Genomic DNA, 14,930 nt, shown 5'->3' on the forward strand with positions numbered 1-14,930 from the left:
TGGATTAGAATCAAGACTTTGCCTACAAGAATGGTGTGAAATCAAGCAATACATGGCTGATAACCACAGGAAAAAGACTTGTACAGAAGTGGTCCACTTTCTTTGCACTGACAAAACAATTGGCAGTTTGGTTCCAAATATAGCCAAACTCGCACAAGTGTACAGAGTCATTCCACTTCACACAGCTGACTGTGAGAGAGATTTCTCTCAAATGAAGCTCATAAAAACTGACTTGAGAAACAGACTGAGTGAGTTCACGCTTGATTCCCTGCTTCGCATTTCGCTGGAAGGTCCAGATGTCCAAGACAACCCATTTAAAACTGCAGTTCAGCATTGGGCAGCACAGAAGAACAGAAGAATTCGCTTGAAATAGAAGTGAACGTTAACGATGGTTGAGAAAATTTGGTTAAATTTAAACGGGGGTGTTGTTTTTCCTAAAACAATTGACGTTAAAGTTGTGGTATTTAATTTGCTGTGTCGCCATTTTTTTGCAGGCAACCCACACTCACATTTTCCTAGCTACATCCCTGCATTGCCCCATAATTATTGCAGGTTTTTACTGACATTCTGTGATTCTTTATCAACTGATACTAAATAATTTTATTTTGGTTTTTTCAGAGTATCAATCACTCTGTTCACAACTATTTCAGTTATACCAAAAGTACCAAGAGATTAAACACACTACATTGTTGCATGCACAACTAAATAATAAAAAAAAATCTAAAACCAAAAAAATTTAACAACATGTTCACTATAGCCAATCATATACATTTAACTAATTAACTTACAGATGAGTTTGTGTTTCACTTTGTGTCAGCTTATACATGCAATAAAAGCAACTCTAAATACTTGCAAGAATGTACATTTAACTATAATAGTTTTTAATAACAGCTATAAATTATTGTTAAAAACACTACACACAATTAAAATAAGCAAATTAAAGCTAATAACTACCATGACAATGCACATGCAAAACTAATTATACAGCAGTTCTCACCGAGCTTCTTTCACTATATCTTCAAAATATGAAGAAGGGTTCAATACTATGTACTTGATAGTACAATTTGCAGCTTTTCCCTCACAACCTAATATTACTCTGCCATTTTCATTCATATTGGTGAGTGACTCGAAAAAATGTACAACCTCTAACACTGGATTTCCAGTGAATACGATTTCTGGAACAGTCTTCACAGGGCCTGAAAAAAAAAAAGCTTATATAATTTTATCAAAAGGCTTTTAACTGCCTCCGATGTAATTTATAGTTAAAAACTTAAATGTAAGAAATATAACCAGCTCACCAAAATTAGTAAGTAAATTTCCTTGCAAGTTGATTAATAAACTTTAACCACTATTATTAAAACATGTAACTAAGACAGTTACTTCAGAGATATTATAAAATATCAATAATAACAAACTTTTATCTAATCCATGTTTAACCCTTAATCACATAATTTTGCCAGTAAATGGAAATGGTGTACTGAAATATTACAAAATGTGAACTGTACTGTCATTTTATAACACTGTGTAGATATAACTTACAGAATGTTTTCCAGGATGTATAGAATGTTGCAAGGTTTTAAGTAGTAAGACATTGGACTTGCTTGCATTTCAGATGACTTGGATTAAAATTCTAGTGAACCACCATTTTCATTATGATTTTCATGGTTTCCTGAAACTAATATGGGCAAGGCTGGGAAGTTTCCAAACAAACATTAATAGGTTATTTCTTCCGTAAGTCCCTTGATATGTGTTGTAGTGTGTCTCTACATCTAGGGCGATGTTCCAAGATGTTCGAGTAAGGAATAAGCACTGCCTTGCTGGAGTACAACCATAACCTAACTCAGGGGCCATATACCAGAACATGTCCAGACTGAATCCCAGTAAGGTAACAAATCTGCAATCGTTTTAACAAATGGTGCCCTACGCAAGGCTAGAAACTGGTTTCAACACATTCTAACAAATGTTTCGCAACCATCGATACAGTTGTTTCTGCAAATATACTAGAGATACCAGCACCATTGCACAAAATAAAACTGCCTGTTTAATTTTCTCAGGTACTTTTAAGCTACTGACCATGTCCTATCGTTCACTAGGAATATGGTTAGGCTACAGGTGTAGCATATTCAGCACCTAAACCTTTATTTTTGTGTCTTGGAATAACGGCCTTAATTATGTTACTGTCAACAAGACATAATGCCAATACAAATATCTTCACTGATTTTATATACATATAAGGGCGACTGAAATGTTGCCCCTTGGAAGGGCAGCCCTTCAGGATTTTTCTGGCAATGGTTTGTTTGTACAGCGACTGGAAGGGCAGCCCATTCAATTTCTGAAAACATGTTTCTTTAAGTGTTTAAATAATCCTGAAAACTTGCCCCTTGGAAGGGCAGCCCATCAGGATTTTTCTGACAGTAGTGTTTTTGAAAGATTGTCTGAATTGTTGCCCCTTGGATGGGCAGCCCTTCAGCATTTTTCTGACAGTGGTTAGTTTGTAAAGCGACTGGAAGGGCAGCCCTTCCAGTATCTTAAAATGTGTCTATTTTCGTAATTTTATAATCCTGAATTGTTGGTTGCCCCTTGGGAGGGCAGCCCATCAGGATATCTTTAACAGTGGTGTTTTTAAAAGGTTGTCTGAATTGTTGCCCCTTGGAAGGGCAGCCCTCAGGATTTTTCTAACAGTAGTGTTTTTGAAAGGTTGTCTGAATTGTTGCCCCTTGGATGGGCAGCCCTTCAGGATTTTTCTCTGACAGTGGTTAGTTTGTAAAGTGACCTAACCTAACCTAACCAAGGGGCAACAATTCAGACAACCTTTCAAAAACACTACTGTCAGAAAAATCCTGAAGGGCTGCCCTTCCAAGGGGCAACAATTCAGCTCCCCCTATATATATACACACACATACACATATACACACATGTAATGTCAACACATTAATATATAGAAAAACATTCTTAAATTAAATTTAAAATTGTAAAAAAATGTTCTGGTTAAGAATTATCTCAGTTAAGAAACTTCTTAATGTGGTTTTACTGTCATTTGTCACTAATATATCTTTTTTCATAATGCCACATAAGCACTGCTGTAAAAATCACGAGATTTTTGTATGTATGGTGCTAAATGACTTGTCAACTGTGAGAATTACACATTACAAATCAAAATCAGTAATAATGGAAAATGCCTGCTTGAAGGACTATTTTAAGGAACCACACAGCATTTGCCTGGAATAATTTTGGGAAACTATGGAAAACAAACAGAATGACTCAACTGAGATTTGAACCAGTGTCTTCCAGAATGTGAGTCAAGTGTCTTACTACTGCGCCACCTGGCTCTGCCTATATGGAGATATTTTTGGCTCTTCTTCAGATGACGCCTAGTCATTTAGCAAGTGGATGTTAAAGCCACTAATAAGCAATTCCAGGGCTGAATGAAGTTTTTAATTTAATAAATGAATAGTGATGGAATACCTAACTAACAGAAAAGTTACACAGTTTATAAAATCATTGGTATAATGCAGCTTGTTAAACAAAGTTAAGACATTTGTGAGAAAAACTAATAAACAAAACTAAAGCTATAAAATGGCTTCAGTAAGTCTCTGTTAAAAAAATTTAGAAACCCCAAAATTTTATCGATTTCATGACCTGCAAACTAGACCTTGCAGTCCTGTCTATGTGCAGGTCAATGTTATTTGTACCAATACTTACTCTAGGATCTGTCAAAAACTGCCTTAATTCCACAACTTAAAAAAAGTTTCTAAATAACTCTTAGTCCAGTGTTAATTTGCAACAATGTTTTTTTGAAATATTTTTCCCTGCTCATAAAACGAGAATGCAAGCTTAGGGAAAATATCTTCAATACTAACTAATCAAGAAGTTTTCTGTCAATTAACTGATATAAAACATTTTAACATGTCTAACTGTATGAAAATATCTTTAGAATACATCTATCCCTCACTTAGCACGACTAATTCGTTCCTAAAAATGCTCGTGTTATTTTAAATCGCGTATTCTGAAGCATTATTTTTCCTAAATCGCAAGGTTAATTTATTTAATGTGTTCCAAAATTGTGCAGGAATATACTTTATGTAATATAAATGCGTTGAATAACACTCAACTATAAATATGCCACACCATTTATCTTTATATGCCTCCCATCGCACTTTGTATGACAAATACGACACTGCGTAACGGGAGATACGTGGTTATGTACTTTATCGTCAGTTGGCTGGCTGACATGCCAGGCGTGACCTTCAAATCACTTCACGTTTAATTTTTCAAAAATGAAAGTGCTTATTCGCGTATCACCACCTGGTTCACACCAATCCTGTCAAGCCAAGTTTTTTTTCATTGCAACATTCATTTAACAACATTTTCCACGTGAATAATCTGTTCATTTCTGTTCCGGTATCTAATGTCAAATATATTCCCGCTAGTACAAACAACAGCATCAGATTTATATAAACTTGTGGTAATAGTCCTTATTTCGTACGATTGTGCGCACAGTTGACTTGCTTAAAACTAAAGTGCGACCAACATAAGCGTGGCCTTCATGACAATCTATGCGCCGTAATACTTCTAGTTTTGTCTCAAATACTGGAACACGATGCATTATGAGTGATCAAGCACGTACAGTTACCGGCAGCTGAATGGGCAGACGTTGCTTTTGTTTGAGCGAATGGCCTGTCACTGGCTAGACTGAGTTCACGGCCCGGTTTGTGGCCAGGCAACAACTGTACGGCACGGTGGCATACGCGCGGACGTTAAAACATTTGGTCCTTTATCCTCCATAGCAGCAATTTAACTTGCCATAGCTGATGTTTGTACAACAGCCGATAGCGTAGACAGACCTGCGCGTGCATCTCTTCTCCCCTTGTTTGGCTAACTGTATCCCACGGCACATCTGTTGTTTACAGAAGTTGAAACAGACTTTGTGGCATCGTGCTCGACTTTTTTTTTGCCTGCGGAGATTTCGTGCTAACTGAAGTTTACAGACGTGCTATTTGAGGCTGGGGCAGTAAAATTAAAATCGCGCTAAATTAATTTGCACAATCTGAAGCCGTGCTAAGTGAGGGATAGGTGTAATTATTAAGCTATTAAGCCCCAGTAAGAAATACATAGGACAGTGTTTTATAATCATATCCAAGCAAAACATGTTTACCATGCATTGTACATCACATAATTCCGAAGCCTATGCTCACAAATAAAATAATTCTGTGAGATAACTTATATCATTAACTGCTAGCTCAATACACATAACACCATGCAAAAAAGTACTGTTAAGAAACAATATAAAAATAATTTTTAATCATAATATTAATTTACGATAGGTAGTTTTAATGTGATTACATGGAGGTCGCGGAGATCGTTTCTCAGCCATGTACTTCAAAAATGCTTTTGGACCTTTCTCCCTGACAGGTGCAGGATTTCTGTCCACTACATAGAAGCGGTCTATGTACCCTTGCAACTAGAAAAAAAATAAAAAAATAAAAAAAATTAGAAAAAAGAATTAATTGCAATACAGGTAGGATACAATGGATAAAAGAAATAAAACAATATAGTTGAAAAAGAATTTACACGGGAAGAATATAACATGTCACAAAATTAACACCAAATAATTGAGTACATACAAATAAATTAAATGAAAAAAGCAAATGTCTTGAACGTAAAAGATAAAACAGAAGAAAGAGTTAAATGAATAAATGACAGATAGTGGCATTTTATGTAACTGACCAAATTAAAGGCTTAAAAAATTTGATTATGATTAACATCAAATAAAATCTATTTACCAGTTTTGAAAATATTACTGAAAAAAAAAATTAATTATTTTGTCTTTACTTGATTAATCTGAATGGTAGGAATATTTAGCAGACCAAAATTTGTTGATCTCTGTGATTAGAGAAGTTGATGATATAATTAGAATGCTTGCTTTCCATGACAAAACATTTTATCCCAAGCAATTTAATTGAAATTTTTCTTCTCAATAAGCAATAAAATCTCTAAATATATAACATGGGTTTTTGTGGCCAGATTAACTTACTACTTCTTGTCTTCTAATTTAATAAAACAGCACTATTTTTTTAACAGTTTTAATGGGATGTTCAGCAAATTGAGTTGTTCCTCGTCTTTAAAATTGGCAAGCTAACTTTAACGGACAAAAATAACCCAATTATGATTAAAGCAGTTAGTCTAATAATGTTTCACGATGAGTAGCAGGAGTTTTGGTATTGCGTTTTTTTTTTGTCGTAATGTTATTATATGTAACACATTTCATTGAAAACCAAATTAAGAAAAACAGACAACACTTTTCACACATATTAATAACTACAAACTTCCACAGTTTTAGAAAACATTTATTGAGCCTATTAGATAGTATTTAATAATCAGAAATGATGCATGTTAAATGATTTAATTTCATTCCGAGTCCGATACGTGACGGATGTATTGCGGTGCAAGTAGTCATCTATAAAACTTACATTGCATGAAAAACTGTAGGTATACAATGCATGATATAAATAGTGAATATAACTGTGTAAATTGCAAAATTAGATACAAACTTGAAGCCTAAGTTTTATGTTTTTGCTTCGGTAGTTTTCTATTGGTTGTAAAGTGCTAGCAGATACACCAACTGCCATAAAAAAAAACATAATTTCTGCAAATTCACTGCCAACCTCTGCATATTATTGAATACCAAACCATCTTAAGTTCGACGCCGTAGCAGTGATGGGAGAGTTATGCCATTGGGATCCGTGCTCGCATTTCCATGTGGCCGTCGTAACTCAGCCGTCATACCGGAGACACGTCGTCGCTATAATGGTGGGGAGTAAATAAAACCATGCTAGACTGCTGGTTAGACTGTATGTCATAAGAAACCTCAATAACGGACAAAAAAAAATAGAGATGACTAAAGATTAAAAAAAAAATCTTAATTCAATCTTCCCCATTGCAAGAACTATTCAAAGAACATAAATATTTCATTGCCTCTCCAACGAGTACATAATCATGAAACTTACTTTCTGTGACAATTTCTTTTCTTCAATAAATGCCAACAGTTTAAATATATTTATGTGTGCAACATCTGCAAGATTCATGAAGTCATTTATGGTGAACAACTCAAATGCTTGAGCCGTTTGGTCTCTACCACTCATAGTTGCGAACACTGCCGATTTATTTTCTGAAAAATGCAAACATCTTGTGTTAGTAATGCAGTAAGAAAAAATCCGTGTAACAAATTGAAACTGCACATGAATATATTTTTAAGGGTACATGTCTCCATTTAACTCACCCAAAAACTTTAAGAGGTTGGAAACCAAAGTTATAATTTCACACAGCATATTCAAATTATCAGGCTTGAAACGACTTTCAAACCGATTCTTGTACGTGTTGAGCACACTCAGAGTATCAGCAAGCTGAAATGATACAAAATGGTCATTTGACTGTAATCAAAACAGTTTGGTAAGTGATACACAAAAATCTCTTGCAAATTGAAACTCATAGCTTACACAATAAAATAACCACAGTATGTCTTAATTCATCAGACAGGATATGTTCCTGGCAGTAAATTGAAATAAGTTTCTAATAAAGGACAACTATTTCAACCTGAGTTAAGTTCCTGGACTTCCCAAAAATGTTTATATTTCATTGGCAGACATTAAGAAAGTAAATGTGAAAAGTTATTGGTGACTAGATTAGAAACAAGGATTTCCTTTCATAAGTTTCTGAAATTTTTTTATCACACTAACGAAGTTACTTTACTTATCATGTCTGAAGATAACAAATATGGAAAAATTTATTTTTATATAAATGTTTGAAAACTGCTCATCACTACAGTTTTGATAAATTCCTCATCACACAGACAATAATTTGTGTGACTAAATGACAAATGTTAAACATCATGTTTCATAATAAAAAGGTAAATACATAGTATAAATGAGTCATAAAACAATAAATAGTACCATACCATATTAACATGAAAGAACACTATAAAAGCTTCAATTACTGAAATGCACCTGCGGCTAAGAGTCCATTTCCAGACATAATGACATTACATTCTTTACATTAGACTGAATCGTAATAAGAGATTTAGGAAACTTGAGTGCATATACAGTGCTGAATACCACAAAAAGGGCTTTGTTCACATCCCAACCAGCTAAATGGTATATACATATTAAACTTAGATGCACGTTATTCCATCAGTACTTATAATAGGACTTTCAAACAAAAGCCAAATTGCAGATTTTGTAAGCACAAAGAATGAATGCTACATGAAAAATTTTTCGATTTTTAACTTTTTAACATTATATGAACAAGTTTGTCAGAGTTTTCAGGAATTATCTTAATCTTAATAAAAGTATTTTTAATTTAACTAGCCTAACCACCATTTTCATGATTTTATGAAATTTTTTATATACCTAACCTAGCTACTTGTTAAAATTTTCAAATACTGGTTAACTACTTGAAGTACTAACACAATGCCTTTAGTATAATGATTTTAAAAACATGCCAGGAAGTGAAAAAAAAATGCATTTTAGAATTTTTATTTCAATTTTTTCAGAAAAGTGGCTCTCCAAAATAACCATGAAGTGAATCCAGCCAGTCAGAGAAAATTTGAAAAAGTCAAGTGCAGAACACAATGTATTGAAATAAGGAATTAGTGACAGTGGACTATTTTCAGTAACAACATTGACGTCATCATTCATATCGCAGATCGCACCCACCTTGCATCAACTGAAATCTTTGTGTTAGCATAGCTATCTAAGTTAGAAGCTTAAAAAACTGTGGTTCTCTTACCGCGAACATGAACTTGCATGGGAGTAAATGTTAGCGCTTTATGTTTTTTTTAAACATTGTTCAACCAACAATTTTATTTAAAAAAATTATGTAGAATGATATATATATATTTGTGAGACTTCATTATCAAAAAGTATAATCATGAAAATGTAGCTCAAAGTGAACAACTAACTTTAATTAATACTAACCATCAACCAACACAACATACAGATTGGCCAGAACAAGTGAATGACTAATGACTACACTTAATCAACTGATTTTCATGTAAATCACAAAAAACAAGTTTCGTACTATGGATTTAGTTTATAGTTTTTATTCGATAAAGCCCATCAGTTCTGCTACCACATTTCTTAATAGAAGTGATGTAGAATCCTACAACATAGTCAAGATCAATCAGAACCTTCTTTAAAAACCTTGGAGTGGAGCAGAGTTTGAAATGAGACATCCTAGTAAAAGATTGTCACACACCTCTCACTACGTATCTATTGCTAGTGTGTAGTGTCTGGACACTACTTGACTACAGTTTATTATTTCTGATGGCTTGATACTCTGTTGTATCTCCCTTGCCCATTACTACAAAACAATTGGGAGAATAAGTAGGATGTATTTAATGAATTTTGTTTCCATCATTTAACCATTAATTAGTCAGCAGAACCAATGGGCTAAGTGTGGGAAGGTTTTTCAAAGTAGTGGCACATTAGATAGGACCCAATATAAGTTCAGACAGGCAAAAAAAAATTCAAATTCATTTAACACCTATACACTAATTGCAAAATATTATAAACTATAAAAAAGATAATTACCTGTTTGCCATTAACATAAGCACTATAAATTGCAGCAATTGCTTCAAGTAGATTATGAGCCTCATCAATAATTACTACATTTCCCTGGATTTTCAAGCCGTAAGCATCACGAGTTGGCTTGTGTAGCAGTGTTTGGTATGGCATCACCACCATCTGTAAAATAGAATAGATTTTTTCTTTTGTAACACACCAGGAAATTTAAGCAAATAAAAAGCATTTCTTCAAATTCAGCCCTACCGCATGAAATTACCAACTCCATGAGGATCTGAAAAGTATCATATCATATCAAGCCCCAAACATAATATAATTTATTAAATAACTCCATTCAATTCAGTGTTGAAGCAGACTATAGAAACCAAAACTGAGTGATTTTTTCCACACTGCCCCACCTGAATAGTATTGAAAAAATTATAAAGGTAATTAAAGTGACCTTGCCAGGTACAACTAACTGCCTTCAACATAAATAAAAAAAAAACACATTAAAAAACTATGTCTGCTATAAAACTGTTTTTCTTAGTTTTACTCAGAAGTGTAAGACAAAAAGTAGCAAGACAAATCTTACAGTACTGATACAAATATTAGGAACAAGTTTAAATAAGTAGGTTTTTTTGGCATGGTGGTCTTAGTTTAAATATATATACGTAGTTCGATTAAAATTATAAACAATATATTACACACTCAACCAAACTGCACATATAAAATGTCTATTTATAACATACTTAAAAAATTTTGTTAATAATGCATGATCTATATAAACGTCAACTAAAAGTATCTTCACAATTTTTCACAACAGATGCTGCAAGCACAAACACCACTGCTCATTCAATAGTGTCTTGTCCGCTCACACTCTAACAGCAAAAACCAATCATCACCGTGCTGGTTTACGGTTTGTCTTCACACACAATAATCTATTTTGTAACACAACATGACACAGTACTCACCTGACTTGCTCCAATTCCTAAATACTCGTGCCACACATCAGTCCCGGTGGCCTGTCTCAAACGTTACCCTCAAGTATATAAGGTCATAACACATTGAGAATGATTTAAAGCTTTTGTTTTGGGACCAGTCTTCTCTAAAGAGAAGGTCACATGACCACTCCCAGGTCAGCACCCAGGAGCATGAAAGAGGGGGAGGGGGGGGGGGCTGGTGGAAGGAAATGGGACAGATGCCTTTTATCCCCCGACTGTACCCAAGCAACATGCACGGTGCATGCCGGGTGACACACCGCCTCCTCATGAGTGATTTGAATTTAAGGAGGATTCTCACACAAGTTTCATAAGCCGGAATAAACGGTCACACGTAATATAAATAAGTAAACAAATAGGCTTACATGAGCATCTTTTATGGCTGCTCGAGCACTGTAATAGGAACAAGCAGAGAGTTTGCTGCCCTCCGCCACAATGTCTTCGACATCTCCCAGCTCACAAAGAATGTGATCTCTCAAGGTTTCAACTCTCGAGTGTGTCAAGTATGGACAACTGTTGCTGCATTTTGTTTTCTTCTTTGGTTGACCATGCTTGTCACAAGACGTCGTTACTTTCTTTGTTGTCTTCTGCATGTCCAAACATCTAAAACCAAAGGGCAGAACATCACTTCCATTTCCCATCATCCCTGGCGCCAGGCGCTCAGTTTGAAGCGTCACCAAAGCCTCGGCCAATCACAGGGCGTTGCCCAGAGATTCACCTATCTCAAAATTATAAATAAGTAGTTATTAAACAAACTGTCACTTGGCAACATCTTTAAAAGTGCATTAAATAGTGTTCAAAACATGAAACAGTTTAGTAAATATTGTTTTTATACCTGTAAACAAAACAAATATTTACATCACGTATCATAGCCAGGAGAGACCTTCAAACCTGGATATTTTTCAGTGAAGGCTCAGGAAATCTATTGGAATAGTCTTGCCAAAAAAAGTTGAAATTTCATTTGCCTGCACCATTGGCAAAGAACAACTTGGGAAGTCCTGCTACACAAGTAGCAAGAAAAAGACTGTTTTCTTCTTCAGCAAATACGATAACTTCAAAGTGAATCTCTTGCCACATGTGGAACAACTAATTTTCTTGCAAGAGAGACTTTCATGAACCCAGTGTTCTAAAATTATTTTTTTATAAAATATTCTCACATTTACATTGTAATAAATATATATATTTAAAATTATTTTTTCTCATGTAAAAACTATAAAAATATTAAGACTGCAGTTTTTTTACTTATTTAAAAATTTAATGATATTTCACAAATTTACTGGTTCCATTACAGTAATATACAAAAAAATATTGAAATTTTTTGGGTATACTACATGTTAATGAATATATGAAAAATACAATTTGCTCTACTCGCCTCCAATTCATGAGTATTAGTTTAGGACTACTAGACTTGAAAAACCCCAGCTTGCAGATGCCTACTATTCAGAAAATCTGAGCAAGTGACTAAATTTGAGACTATATAAAAGAAAACTGTAATTCAGACTTGTAATTACATAAAACTATTGATTAGCAAGCATAAAAATTCAAGAAAAACAATACCAGAACTGGCTTCAAATGCATTGCCAGAAATATTGTTTTTTGAGTCATTTAATACACAAAATTTTAAAGTTTAACCAGTAGGGGTTAACATGCTCTGCCCAAACAGAAAAATTATAAATTAACAAAAGGACAATATTTTAAGATTTGAGCATGTTCTGGTTATGATATGCAATAAGTGGACATGTAATTATAGTTAATGCCAAAATAAAAAAACTAAATACATTTTAACAAGTGGAACCAAGCCACAAAATGTACAGTGTGTGTGTAAAAAGTCCTGTGTTTACATACTCCATGGTATAATATTTTAATATAAAATTAAATAATAACTTTTTAACGTGTGGACATACATATAATGTGAAATGATTTTAAAAACCTCAACACTATATCTTTATCGCGGGAGAACTTTCCAAAAATTTTACTACAGGGAAGACATTATGTATTCAACAAAATTAAAATTAATTTAAAAGAAACAACAGCAGCTATTTATGGTTTTAGGTTTTGACGACCTTATCAAAGTGCTTGAATGAAATTCAGTGAAACACAATCGGTAGTACCGCCAAAGGAAAAAGCACTGTAACATCCAGATACAGCTGACTACTTTAACTACACAACGAAATTAGAAATACAGTTTACTGCTTGGATACATACCTCTGGTTGATCAACGACGCAGACTTCAGTTTTTGTACCTCCTTATTATTACAATAATTTGTTCTTGATGCTAATGGTACTAAGCGAATTTCTTTCAGATAAACAGTTTTCTTGATTTCCTTAACAAATTGCTGTATTTGGGAATGCGTACGAGTCAAATACAAAATCTGAAAAGCCACAAAGTAGTTACTTGAAATTTTTCCAACAAGGCTTTCAGTAAGGTAGAATTAGTTAACACTGAATGTTTCTGTTTAAGAAATGTTTATTTTGTTTATGCAAGTTTCTACTGGACGTATCAGATATCAGCTTGTTTTATTCAAATACACACAATTATGGTATAAAAAGTGAAAAACAAAATTTTCAAAACAATATAGGCTCTTTTTCAAATTAAAGGTATTAAATAGCCATTGAATGCACGGTCAACACTTCAAACAATTTTGCATGCAATATACTCAAAACAAAGTTTATCTATACTGAAATAATGACATTGATTTAGCAAGCTTAAGGCTCCATTTCACCCTCATGTTAGGTCAACTGCATTTTTCCCTAAATGTTTTTTTTTTATTACAAATTTTTGAATTTTTCTTTATAAAAGAATTAAAAATTAATATTTTGGTCTGGTTACAAATGGCATTTAATTATGCCAGACATGGAGGTCATAAAATCACACCCAAAACTCCACTTTCAAATCTCTGGTCCTTACATGAGCTGCTACCAGATGATCCTCGCAACATAAGAGAGGTCTGGAAAAGAGCTCAAATAACCCTGAACCTAGCCCACAAGGTTAGCCAGAAAAAATACAACCAGAAACGTTCACCCAATCCCTAAAGGGTAGGTGACATGGTTTAGTGCAGAGCACACACACAAAGCAAGGGGATCGATAAGCTGTCAGCCAAGCTCGCTTATCGTTGGAGTGGCCTGTGGAAAATCCAACACTTTTTAACACCAGTAACCGTCACACTAGCCAACCCCAGTTCTGGTGCCTATGTTACACATGTACACATTTCTCACCTGAAGAAAGTGCACCCTAACATGAAATATAGGCCCTTTTCTTCCCTCCTATTCAAGGAGTTGTAATCTAAACTTCGGCATGCCACCCTTAACATTCAGTGTTGAAAACATAAACAAGAAATCCTAGGTCCTAATTATAAGCAGTGTTGTTAAAAGTACTCGGAAAAAGTAATAGGGCTCAATTACAATTACTGTGGTGACAATGTAACCAATTACAAGTAAAAATTACTTTACATAGAAGTAATCAGTAAAATTACAATTACAATTACTTTCCGCTACCATTTTAAAACTGACTTACGATTCAATTTTTTTACACACTGTTACATTAATAAACATACATACATTGAGGACAAACTTGCTTGAATAACATCAAAAGACTTCATACAAGTAGCTACCTGTAATAAAAGTAACACTCTTTAAATTTTGGAATTGACCTTACAAAACAATTGCATTTTAAAGTTCTCATCAGATAGATTCCCTCTCTTGATGGCAAAAGCATCTTTACCAACACTAAAAAGACGCTCAACGGGAGAACTTGACGACAGCGACGTGTTAAATTTTAAAAATGCAGATTTTAGGATAGGGTAATGTTGGAGACACTGCAAGTCACTATGGCTGTTCATTAAGTAGGAATTTACTTCCTCCAAGAGAGGTGAAACTTGTATAGTCAAAATGTTGAGAAAAATTGCCTCTTCGTCTCTGTTCACATTTTCTTCTGTCATAACAGAAGCAGAACTTACATCACTAGCGAAGGTATCAATTTCATTTTTGAAGGAGGATACAGATTCCTCTTTCTGTTGTCCTTCCAGCCAAAAAAATTTCAGTGATGGAATGAGGCCGGCAGCTGTTGTCAATTTATCATCTTCCAAAATTGAACCGAAACGCTTGTCTACACCCTCATGCAATGCTTTGGCCAAAGGTCTACAATAAACAACACTGCTGTCGTTCATCTTTTTGCCAAGTTCCCTTAAAATACTTGTTATTGTCGGCTAGCATCCATGATTGTGATGCGTTTGCGAGTAGTGGACACAACACAAGTAAACAAAGTGAAGACAAGAAGATAAAGATATATAGAACCCGACAAGCCACTTCTGTGCTTTGTCATTTTTGATCATAGATGTTGTGCATACGATCATACCACTACAAGCGTAAAATTGTA

The 14,930-nt window shown here is 34.3% G+C and overlaps 1 protein-coding gene across 3 annotated transcripts in view; it reads right to left on the minus strand.

The window, feature by feature from the left end:
- Window positions 1-14,930, minus strand: part of LOC134529782 (ATP-dependent DNA helicase DDX11) — a 50,632-nt gene that overhangs the window by 15,997 nt on the left and 19,705 nt on the right. For all 3 annotated transcript variants that reach the window (XM_063364223.1, XM_063364224.1, XM_063364225.1), the window contains exons 5-11: window positions 12,761-12,927; window positions 10,921-11,158; window positions 9,588-9,740; window positions 7,280-7,403; window positions 7,008-7,168; window positions 5,344-5,461; window positions 998-1,196 (exon numbers count right to left, since the gene is read on the minus strand). In XM_063364223.1, coding sequence (XP_063220293.1) covers window positions 998-1,196; window positions 5,344-5,461; window positions 7,008-7,168; window positions 7,280-7,403; window positions 9,588-9,740; window positions 10,921-11,158; window positions 12,761-12,927 — 1,160 coding nt within the window. The remainder of the gene's footprint in view (window positions 1-997; window positions 1,197-5,343; window positions 5,462-7,007; window positions 7,169-7,279; window positions 7,404-9,587; window positions 9,741-10,920; window positions 11,159-12,760; window positions 12,928-14,930) is intronic.

This window comes from Bacillus rossius, chromosome 2, assembly GCF_032445375.1.
Source record: "Bacillus rossius redtenbacheri isolate Brsri chromosome 2, Brsri_v3, whole genome shotgun sequence".
NCBI classification, from domain to species: domain Eukaryota; kingdom Metazoa; phylum Arthropoda; class Insecta; order Phasmatodea; family Bacillidae; genus Bacillus; species Bacillus rossius.